General features: G+C 55.4%; 1 protein-coding gene across 1 annotated transcript; it reads right to left on the bottom strand.

The window, feature by feature from the left end:
• Window positions 1–1,694: 1,694 nt before the first annotated feature.
• Window positions 1,695–2,547, bottom strand: LOC129624944 (calmodulin-like). Its single transcript, XM_055543139.1, has one exon. The coding sequence runs from the start codon at window positions 2,394–2,396 to the stop codon at window positions 1,950–1,952; it is 447 nt and encodes a 148-aa protein (XP_055399114.1). The 5' UTR covers window positions 2,397–2,547; the 3' UTR covers window positions 1,695–1,949.
• Between the last annotated feature and the right edge of the window lie 9,149 nt (window positions 2,548–11,696).

Below are 11,696 nucleotides of genomic sequence, written 5' to 3'. Positions count from 1 at the left end.
ACATCAAGTTCATCCAAACATCTTTATTTTCCTTGTTTCCATGCAGAGCCTGGAGCCCTTAGCCTTGGACCAGCTTGGCATTTAAGAATCGCTCATTTAGAAACTCACCTTCTGTGGCCTGCGTCCCTAAGAGAATGGGGACTTTCTGGGGGGGTGCACCCCCATCCTGGACGCCCCACCCCTGAAATCTCAGGAGGAGGGAGCAGCCTCTGCCCCCTTCCTCATCTCCCTCTTATCTCCACCAGACGCCACACCCGATCCCACCCTGGGAACCCTCAGGGACCAGAGCTCCTGCCTGTCTTCTCTGTCTTCCTCCCCCTCTAGCCCAGGCCTGAGCAGGGGGCTTCAGGGAGACCCCGAGGACAGGGCTAGGATGGACCGTGCAGCAGATGTGATGTCACGGGGCCCAGTGACCCACTGAAAATATCCCCAAATGGAAACACTTCTTCGGTGCTACAGCACACCCGGATGGTCTGGCCCCACCCCCTCTGCACGGGTACACTGCTCTGTCATTCGCCCTCGAACAGGAATAAGGGAGGGTAAAGGGCTGGGCAGGTGTTTTGCTATAGCCCTCCAGGTAAGCAGACTCTGTCCGTCCCCACCCTGCACTGAGAACCTCTGCCTTGGCTCTGGCCAGAATGGTTTTTAGAAACTACACAGCAACACTGCACAAACCCAGGTTCCAATGGCACCTCAGCTTGACATCAGGGGGTGGAAGGGGGGATGCTCCTCCCATCTCTGACTTCTGGCCTCCCCCCAGCTCCTCTGTGGGCACACGCACACCCAGGGAGCTGCTTCAGAGCCCCAACCCCAAAGGGGCCCCAAAGGGCTGGAGCCGAAGGGTTTAGGGGCACCTTCCTCCGTGAGCCTGAGCTAGGATCTGATGGGAAACACCCCCCACCCCTCAAGTGTGATCCCCTCCCATTACCCCATCACAGCATCTGTGGTCCTTCCCACTTCTTGACCATCCCGCCCTCCTTCAGGTAAGGCAGGGCTGGTCCTCCAGGGCTCCCTACTTGGCTCTATTAGTCTCCATATCTCAAATGCAGGACATACACACACACACAGAGTTTTCTTTCAGATGGCTACATGCAAAGGGCAATAAATATCACCAGAGGGGCAGGCGTGTCCCACCCCTGGTCCAGACTCTGGCCCCAGGTTCTGACTGGAGCTCAGGCAGACACTCGAGTCCCGTCTGCGCCATCCCACTCATAGCGCTCCCCCCAACCTCCTCAACCACAGGCATCAGAGGGGGGCCTCCTGGAGTCCTGCTGCTGCTGCTGCTAAGTCGCTTCAGTCATCTCCGACTCTGTGTGACCCCATAAACGGCAGCCCACCAGTCTCCCCCATCCCTGGGATTCTCCAGGCAAGAACAGTGGAGTGGGTTGCCATTTCCTTCTCCAATGCATGAAAGTGAAAAGTGAAAGTGAAGTCGCTCAGTCGTGTCCGACTCTTCTCGACCCCATGGACTGCAGCCTACCAGGCTCCTCCGTCCATGGGATTTTCCAGGCAAGAGTACTGGAGTGGGGTGCCATTGCCTTCTCCCCCTGGAGTCCTAGGGTCCCCCATTAGGGCTGAGTGGAACGGGGAGAGGCTCAAGGGAACCCCACATGCCCCTGCTGGGGCTCTTCAACGACCCCACCCAAACCCCACCCTCCCCAGCCCCCCTCTACCCCCATTCAAGCACAATCATACACCTTGGAGCTCACATTCCTTTATTCCAACCAGCGCATCGCTTTGGGTCTCCTCACAACAGCTCTGCAAGGTAACGAGCACCCCCGTCTCTCAAGCACTCTCCGTCTGGCCGGGCAGATCAGACCCCAGGCCACGAGGAAGCCCCTCCTGCCCACCACCGACTGTCCCCACATGGAAGCAGGGCCTGACCGGGCAGTGGGACCAGAGTCGGGCGGAGGCAGGGGGCAGCAGAGCAGGCGGGGGGTGGGGGGACCTCAGTTCTGGGTGAGGATGCGCACGAATTCCTCATAGTTCACCCGACCGTCTTGGTCCACATCCACCTCCCGGATCATGGCGTCCAGCTTGTCCTGAGACACCTTCTCCCCCAGCTGGGACGTGGCCTGTCTGAGCTCGTCCACGCTGATGTAGCCATCGTCATCCTGGTCGAAGGCACGGAAGATTTCCCTCAGGCCCTCCATGTCTGAGGTCTGAAGCCATGCGGCCATGGCCTCCAGGAACTCCTGGAAGCTGATGCTGCCATTCTCTTCCGTGTCCAGCCGGGAGATGACCACCTTCAGATCAGCCTCTGATGGCTTCAGGCCCACCTCCTGCATCACGGTGCCCAGCTCCTGCACACTGATGGTGCCATCCTTGTTCTTGTCGAACCTGTCGAAGGCCTCCTTGAACTCCGCCACCTGCTCTTTGGACAGCTTTTCTGCCATGTCGCTCGCACCTGCTACGGAGCTTGCCAGCTCACTGCCAACCCACCGGAAGGGCTCACGTCAGAGCTGGGACCAGCTCGGGACCAAGGCTGTGTGTGTCTGAGAACACAGCTCAGGCGGCAGCCTTGCCACTGCTGGGAACCCCCTCCTTTTCTGTGCATCCCAGCAAAGGGAGGAGGACACTCCCCACCCACCCCATGTCCCGGGGCGAGATCCTCCTCCCAGGGAGGGACAGCGGACTGCAGACAGACAAGAAATACAGGAACTGGAGAGGCGGGCCCGCCCCAGGAAAGGCTGCAGAGAACCAACGTGACCGGGCCTCACCCACCCCAACAGCAGAGCACAGTGCCCATGGCACTCTCACAGTCCAGCCAAGCTCAAGATGGGGGGCTCAAGACAACTTCTCCAAATTTAGAGACCAGTGTGGAAAGGGGAGGGGAGCCTCCCATAGCCCTGAGAACCGGGAGGGCTGTGGCCAACGTTCCTGTTCTCTCTGGGGCTGTCCAGCCCCCGTCCTGCAGGATGGGCTGTGATGGTAGAGCTGAGTGGGATTCTCCCAGGATGCACTGCGGGCTTCATCACTCTCCAGACCACAGTGGCCGGCAGGTCCTCAGGTGGGGCACATCTGCCTGCCTTTGGCTTGGAGAAAGGGGGATCCAGGGGGTGGAGGTGGGCAGAGCCTGCCGCAACTACTGCTGAGGTTCATTCATGAAGTGAATATTCGAAGTGTGATTTCAGAGGCGAGAGGAAGCCTCCAGTATCCCGCAAGGTCCTCTCCTCTAGCTCCCCTCTAGTTTCTCTGATTCTGTCCCAAGTCCCGGGTTCTCTACAGAGACCCCAGGAATGCGGGGACCCTTCACTTATAACTCCAGAGGGGCCCTGCCTGAGAGCGCTGGGCTGGATCGGGCAGCCCCCAAAGATGCCAGGGGTGGGAGGATGTAGAAGTGGGTGACTGGTACTTGGTCTGCCTTATGGGTTTACTAAGTCAGCCCTAAGCAGACAAATTCCCGGGCTGCATAGTCTTACCTGTTTCACCTCTGCCCACTGCTCTGAAGCAGAGTTTAGACCAAGAGCTCAGGCCCTGGGGACCATACCCAAGTCCTTAGCCCTGAGATCTAAGGCTGTAAAGGGACATTTGCCCTGGGGCCCCCATGGTGACTTTCTCAAGCAAATTCCCTCATGATCCCTATAAATCCCCTGACTTGCCCCAGCTATGCCTCCAGGGGAGGAGCAGACTGCTTCTGTCCTCCTGAGAAATTAGTAAGTTCCACTCCTGGTTCAGCCATCTGACAGCATTCTGTCCTTCCCTAGAGGGCAGTGGGCAAATACCTCTCCACTTCTTGACCGTGCACATCCACCCCCGGCCACCCTGAGTCCAGGGGACCCAGATGCAGAGAGATGGGAAATCTTCTGTTTGCCCATCTCCTCACATGAAGGGTTTTCCTGGTGACTCAGTAGTAAGGAACCTGCCTGCCAAGGCAGGAGACACAAGAGACCAGGATTCAGTCCTTGGGTCAGGAAGATCCACTGGAGGAGAAATGGCAACCCTCTTCAATATTCTTGCCTGGAGAATCCCATAGTCAGAGGACCCTGGCGGGATTGCAAAGAGTCGAACATGACTGAGCGCACACAAACATCATGAAGACGATCACTATCTCATCTCAGAGCAGAAGAGTGCAGAGGCCAATACATAATGAGCAATCAGTTTCTCAATGAAACTGACAATTGTCTTGGGTGGAGGGTGTGGATTCTCCTGGGAGACCAGCTTCATAAGCCAAGTGGGGAGGGTGGGGCCACTGATTACTGGGACCAGCCCAGCTCCCTTGCTTATTTTTAAAGAATATTTGAAGATATAAATCTGTGCTTTAAATTTCCTTTTCTTCTCATCTCATTTACTCTCATCACTGATTCTGCACTGTAAGTGGAGAGCTTTGCAGACACTGTCAGGAGACTTTAACTCTAGGTTCTAATTCCACCTTTGATTTGGGGACTTAATTTGCGTGTCTGTATGACAGACACACAAAGCTATGAGACAGGATAATAAGTCCCCGTATCTGATCAGACCTCTTAGGATCAAAGCTCGAAGCTTCTTTGATCAACGGAAGGTGCTGTTATTCCATGACCACCTTGTGTTTGGTTGTTGCTGTTCAGTCACTCAGTCATGTCTGACTCTGCAATCACATGGACTGCAGCACGCCAGGCTTCTTTGTCCTTCACTATCTCCTGGAGTTTGCTCAAACTCATGTCCATTGAGTGGGTGATGCCATCCAACCATCTCATCCTCTGTTGTCCCCTTCTCCTCCTGCCTTCAATCTTTTCCAGCATCAGGGTCTTTTCCAATGAGTCCAGTTGGCCAAAGATTAGAACGTTAGCTTCAGCATCAGTCCTTCCAATGAATATTCAGGGTTGATTTCTTTTAGGATTGACTGGTTTGATCTCCTTGCAATCAAAGGGACTCTCAAGAGTCTTCTCCAACACCAATTGATTCAAAAATATCAATTCTTTGGTGCTTAGCCTTCTTTATGGTCCAACTCTCACAGCCATACATAACTACTGGAAAAACCATAGCTTTGACTATGCAGTCCTCATGTTTGCATTTGGTGTGAACCAACACTCCTAGAAGTATTCACTGGAAGAGGACTTTGCTCTCAAGGCCAGTGGGTAAGGGGACAAGGATGGCCACCTGGGAGGCTGGGGGCTGAGCATGAGGAGACTGGGGGCTGCCACTCCCTGGGCAGCCCTCAGGCACAGGAGGAGGGAGGAAGGGCTGCAGACCCAGCAGGGAGGCTGTGGTCCCCGCAGGGGCGCAGGATGTCTGTGCCTGCTGCCCGCTGGGGTGCTTGGTCTGCAGAGGAAGGAGAGCCTGGAGCAGAGGGAAGGGGGAGGCAGAGGAGACTCTGGCAGGTGGGCCAGCAAGCCTGCCCTGCCAGGCTTCATCTGCTCCTGACCCCACCTCTATCTCCCAGGGACACTCGACTTCTCCCAGCCCCAGTCCTACAGGAGGAAGGGTGATGGAGGAGGCTGGGACAGGAAGGTGACCTCTTCCAGGCTGGCCGGGTGAGTCCTGAGGCCCTCGGGGTAGGGAACCCGCACACTCAGTAGCCATAAGTGTGTGTGTGTGCGCGTGTGCGCACGTGCACGTGAATGTGTGTGGCTGAGTGTGCGGGGGAGGTGTGCAGAGCCAGGTCAAGGGTGGCTCCGCTTCCCAGGGACTTGACACGGCACCCCACTGCTGTCTGGGTTCTGTGGGTGAAACACCAGGAACCAGCAGGACGGGTCTTAAGGCTCCTCCGCCTCCCAGACCTGCAGGGACCTGCCTCTCCATCCATCTGAGCCAGTCTCCGCAGGAACGGCCCTGCCACGATCTTACCCAGGAGACCCACTCCAAGAAAAGGGAAAAGACACCGTGTGGGGGTCACTGCCGCCCACAAGGCAAGCCCCCTTCCCCTGCTCCAGCCTGCTGCCCCCACCAGGCCCCCAACCTGAACACAACATTCCCACTTGGGCCACACGGCAGGGTCCGGGCAGCAGGGGGTGTGGGGCTGGCCTCTCCACCAGCCTGGGGTGGGTGACTTCACCTCCCCAGCTCCAGGGGCCTCCCTTTAAAGGAGATGACACAGCGCGGGCTTTATGGGATGTCGGGGATGTCAGGGTGACATGAGCGGACAGGAGGCAGTCGCTTAGAGCCTGGCATACAGAAGGCACTCAATAATAGGGATTCCACTGTCCCTCGCTGCCCCATTGCCCAAGTGCTGCTGTCCGCCCGGCACCTCCACGCTTCCTCCCAGCATTTGCTTCCAGGCCAAAGGACAAGCATCCTTGAAGGGGACCAGGGTGGCTGTTCTAAGGTCTCAGAAAGTCTTAATCTGAACTAAACACCTGGGCTCCCAGGTGCGGGGGACAGTGTCTGTCCCACTTCACTCCTAGCGCTTCTATTGTTTCCTGTTCCTACTTGCCCTCACATGGCCGGTGCTCCTGGTAGAGGAGCAGATTCGCTGGATGAGCATGTTCTCAGGACATGATCAGAGGCTGGAGGCCACCTTTCCAGGTCTCTGTTGCAGCAGATGTGTGATTCTGGGGCTTCCAGGAGGTAAACATCACATCACGTGCATGTGTCTGATTGCTCTGCACCCACGACTCTTCGCCAGCCAGGGCTGCTGGGTTTTCAGGGCCCACAACTCACCTGCACAAGGCAGGCTGGCAGGACTGTCCTCTCCTCTCTTTAGGGGAACTTGGCAGGAGACATGTCACACTCCACTCACCATCCATGCACACGCCTGACCCGGTAACAGTGGACTGGTCTTCCAGCACTTTCTGTAAGAAGTGCTTCCATCAAGTGCTTCCAGAGGGCTGAGACTTATCCCAGAACACCAGGCACTTTCACTTTAATCATCCCAGGTGGAAATCTTCCTAAGGTCTCACATGTTTTATTTCCCATCACTTTAGAACTGGCTGGAACGTCCCTCCGGTGGTCAGAGGAGATGAGCGTGGCCATCAGCTATGTCGCAATGCCCTACTGCCCACTGGAACTCCGGCAGGAGTGCTGGCTACTCGATACACAGTCCTGGCTTGCTGTTTTTCTACTTGGCCTCCCCACTTCTCGCCCAGTGTCCCACAGCGTCCTCTTCATCTCTGTTGGTGACATCACTTGAGGAAAAGCCCAGAGTTGCCTTCAGCACTGTGGGCCTGACAAAACAGAAGATGGGGGACTTCCCTGGTGGCTCAGGGGTGAAGAATCTACATGCCAATGCAGGAGACATGGGTTCAATCCCTGATCCAGGAGGATCCCATGTGCTGCGGAGCAACTAAGCCCATGTCCCACTACTACTGAGTGTGTGCTCTCGAGCCCAGGAGCCTGCAACTACTGAGCCCAGGTGCCCTAGAGCCCCTGCTCCACGCTAGAGAAGACACAACTAGAGAGTAGCCTCCACGCTCAGCAACTAGAGAAAAACCCATACAGCAAGGAAGACTCGGTGCTGTAAAAAATAAATCCTTTTTTTTAAAAAAAGAAGACAGGGACCCAGTCCTGAGCAGGGGGCACTCGTCTCCCTGTGCTTGTCTGGGGAACCCTGGCTGAGCCGCGCAGGGGTGCTGGTTTAGACCAGGGCAGGGCTGACACCTGGGGAGTGGGGGCAGCTCCGCTCCAGCCACACAAGCACACAGCACAACCTGGCAGGTCACCTCTTGCCCACGGCCAGGATGGCTCAGCTCGGTGCCCAGGATCTGGGTCAGCGTCCCTGCCCCCTCCTCCCTCATCATGAGATCCCGGAAGCCCTTTCTCTGCCACCAGAGCTGGGGTCTCTCTTTCCCACAATCCCATCCAGCCAACCAAGATTCCTAGAAACAGAATCTGTCTCTAAGGCTGCTTCCTTCTTCGGGGAAATTGCTCTTTCCTGCTCTGGAGTCTCCTACAGACCCACTGTCACCGGTCAACAGTGAGGAAGCATATTTCTGCTCCCTTCTGCACCTGATTCCGTACGGCCCCAGGACTCTGGGCGCCCTCAGTGATGGTCTGATGAGAACCTTTTATATCTGTGGTCAGCAGGGGTGGCGGCCCCAGCTTTCCCCTGTCACCAGCTGTCCCTCCACACCTGCCAGCGCCTACTTGCCTGACCTGGTAAAGCCACGCCCACACCTGTGTTCCCCCATTTACCTGGGGGAGAGGGTGATAGTCTTCCTCACACCTGTGCTCCCGTGTGCCAGGTGCCTTGAGAAGGGTTCTGAGGGTGACCTCATCTCGTCCTCGCTGTTCACTCCTGCTCCCAGATGAAGCAACTGAGGCTCAAGAGAAGTCACAAACCGGGGTCATGGACAAGCCAGGGTTTTGGATCTGGGCTTGCCAGACCACGAAACCCAAACCCTTCTACCTCTCATGGCATCTGTCCAGAGAGGAGCGCAAAGCAGACAGCTAGCCCAGGTGCCAGGAGGACAGCGTCTCTCCTCCATCTGTACTTACAGTGCTGATTCTGCCGGCATCTCATTAGTGAAAACAGACATTCTGGCTCTCAGCCCCATCGCTCCCAAGAACTCAGTCCAGGCGCGAAGCCTTTGGTCTAGGCGAGGAAGTAGAGGGTGGAGGGGATGGAGGGGGTGGGATGTCAGACCCTGAGGTGCGCTCACCCCTCCTGTATCCACATCCGGGGTTGGGGGTGCACACGGAGGACTTTCTGCTGGTGCTTTTAGAGCCGGGACTGCACTGATTCTCCCTAGGGTGCTGGGAGGTTGAAGTCACAAGCCCTTCCCCCACCTCGTCCCCCCCTCCATCACTCCATCATTCGCTCCAGGAGACTTGAGTTCTATCCCAGTGGGGCCTCCATCCAGCCTCGTGACCTCAAGCATAGCCTTCTTCGTCCATTCAACAGATGCCCATTGCCAGGGCTGAGCTTGACCTTGAGAGCCTCCAGTGACCAGATGCTGTCCCCGCCTCGAGGGGCTGAGGCTGGCGAAAGGACCCCTCAGAGGCCAGAAACACCCTTGGGTCTATTCTCCAAGGACAGCCGGCCTGGGAGGCATAGAGAGCACTTGCCCCGGAGCCAGGAGACCCTCCTATGAGGCACATTTTTGTCCCTCACTCACCAGTTGCACAGTGCTGGATAACCACTTAGTTTTGATGGGTTACCAGGTCTGGAAAATGAGGGCATTGCACTAGAGGATGGCTCTCAGAATTTTATTAGCAGGGGCGCCACATTTCAAATGAAGCCTTATTGGTCTGAGAGAGAGCAGTTCATCTTCATTGAGCTCTTATGTTCCAGCTGCTCTCTGACCCTTCCAAGTGTGACTGCATGGTGCTCTGGGCCTCACTGTGATCAGCTGACCAGTGAGGCCCAGGGGTCAGGAGAGTCTGACTTGTCCAACATGAGTGAAGTGGCTAAAAGCAGGCTTTCCTGGTTGGTGGGGGGAAAGGAAGGAAGCAGAGTAGCTCCCATCTGCTTCTTCCTGCTCCCTCGGCATCTCTGGAAGGACTTCTGCAGAGTCCAGGTGTCTCCAAGAGCAAGTTCAAATCCAGGGGATGAATGATCTTAAAGGGAGTTAAACTACTTTGCTCTTCTGATGCCCTGTCCAGATACCATGCATGCCCCAAGCCTCCTGCCTCAACCACACCTCACTTGCTCACCAGCGGGCACATGTGTCCACCCATAGATGCTTGAACCTGCACACACACATGTTTTCCTGTGTTAAACGCAAAGGTTTTCATCACCCATAAACTTTGGGCTTCCCAGGTGGTTCATGGGTAAAGAATCCACCTGCCAAAGTAGGAGACACAGGAGATGTGGGTTTAATACCTGGGATCACGAAGGTCCCCTGGAGGAGGAAATGGCAACCCACTCCAGTATCCCTGCCTGGAGAATCCCATGGACAGAGGAGCCTGGGGGGTTACAGTAGGTCGAAAAGAGTCGAACGTGACTGAGTGACTGAGCACGTACCCCATAAACTTCAAAGCCTGGGAACTTGGAACCAACACCTTTCTGGCCTCTTAGTGAGTCCCAGACCCTTGGGGGAAAGCAGCTTGTTCTCTTGAACATAATTACCACATCCCGGTGGTGACGAGGGCTCAAAGGAACAGATGGGCCTCCTTAGCCACTCATCAAGTGCATCTCGGTATCAAAAGATTCGTAGCGTGGCGTTCTAGCCCCTCAGCCACATTAGTCCCTATAATACTTTGTCCATTTTTTCTCAAACCATCAAATGCAAGTTTGAAAGGCGGGACAGTCACACACATGAGCCCTGCCCACCCCCAGCCTGCTCTCCACTGGCCTCCACCCCAAGGCCAGCCCAGAACCCCTTCGCCTGCCCACAGCACAGCAGAGGCAGTAAGTGACTGCAGGGTGAGCTACTTGGGAAAAGTTACCAAGCCCACAGGAATCACAGAAACTATCATTTCCCCAGGAAAGCAGGAAGTCCAAGAAGAGATTCTGTCTTGTTTGGCTACTTTTTTTGTGAGCTGTAGCACTGATGTGTTTTGATTTGGGTGAATGTTTAATCCTGAGTTAATCAAAGTGACTCTTAGCAACTAAACACAGGCGCCTATATGTTAGGGCCTGGACAGTATATCAAAAAGCAGAGATATCACTTTGCCAACAAAGGGCCATATAGTCAAGCTATGATTTTTCCAGTAGTCATGTACAGATGTGAGAGTTGGACCATAAAGAAGGCTGACCACTGAAGAATTGAAGCTTTTGAATTGTGGTGTTGGAGAAGACTCTTGAGAGTCCCTTAGACTGCAAGGAGATCAAACCAGTTAATCCTAAAAGAAAGCAACTATGGAAAAACTGATGCTGAAGCTGAAACTCCAATACTTTGGCCACCTGATGCGAAGAGCCAACTCATTGGAAAAGACCCTGATGCTGGGAAAGATTGAGGGCAGAAGAGGGTGACAGATGATGAGATGGTTGGATGGCATCACCAATTCAATGGACATGAGTTTGAGCAAACTCCAGAAAATAGTGAAGGACAGGGAAGCCTGGCATGCTGCAGTCCATGGGGTCGAAGAGTCGGACACAACCAAGTGACTGCACAATATGTCACCTTGGGTGGAAAGTAGGGTGAGGCTCCCAGAGACACTGTGGATGCAGATAAACTGATGAGGAGCTGGAAGGATTAGAGGCAGGGGTGGCCCAGGGGAGCACCCTGGAGGTGGACTCATAGACCAGCCACCTGAAGAAAGCAGCAGGACCTGCCTGGAGGACACGGCAGCCCAGGAAGACACAGGGAACCCTCAGAGCAACCCGAGTGCTGGGCTTCCTCCACACTCGGTGGACTTCATTCCGCAGGTGAGGCCTCAGATCATAAACATGAATCACCTGGGTGGCCTATGACCCCAAGCAGGAGGCGGGAAGCAGCGCCCATGTCCTGGAGGGTGACGCACCTGGCTACTTATCAGGTTTTAATTAAACATTGCACAGCTCTGATCTAGATCGATGGTCTCCTCCCTGAACTGAAGGCACAGCCCAGGACAGGCCTGGAGGAGTCCTGATGATTCACACAAGACCAAGACCAAGCAAACATCCTTCCCAAGCTGGTCAGGCTCTGGGCTGCAACTGTCTTCAGGGGGAGGTGAGAAAGGACATCCCAGATCCCCACAAGTTCCCACAGAAGGCCCCAACTAGCTGCAAAGACCCTCTCCTGGCAATAAGGGCGACTAAGAAAGTGTTGCTTTTCCCGAGGTCTCAGGAAGTTGAGCAAAAATGCGCTTATGTCACTGGCTCCTCCCAGCCTTGGAAAGCAAGAAGCCCCAGAAAGCACTGGTCCAGACCACGTGCTTGGTAGAGGCTACTTGCTGTCCCCAGATGGGCTTGAACT

Source organism: Bubalus kerabau, chromosome 13 (assembly GCF_029407905.1).
Source record: "Bubalus kerabau isolate K-KA32 ecotype Philippines breed swamp buffalo chromosome 13, PCC_UOA_SB_1v2, whole genome shotgun sequence".
NCBI classification, from domain to species: Eukaryota; Metazoa; Chordata; class Mammalia; order Artiodactyla; family Bovidae; genus Bubalus; species Bubalus kerabau.
Note: the sequence above shows the minus strand (reverse complement) of the source record. Positions and strands in the feature narration are given on the sequence as shown.

Excerpts from the sequence above, each read along its gene's own strand:
- LOC129624944 (XM_055543139.1), bottom strand. The coding sequence starts at position 2,396 with ATGGCAGAAAAGCTGTCCAAAGAGCAGGTGGCGGAGTTCAAGGAGGCC.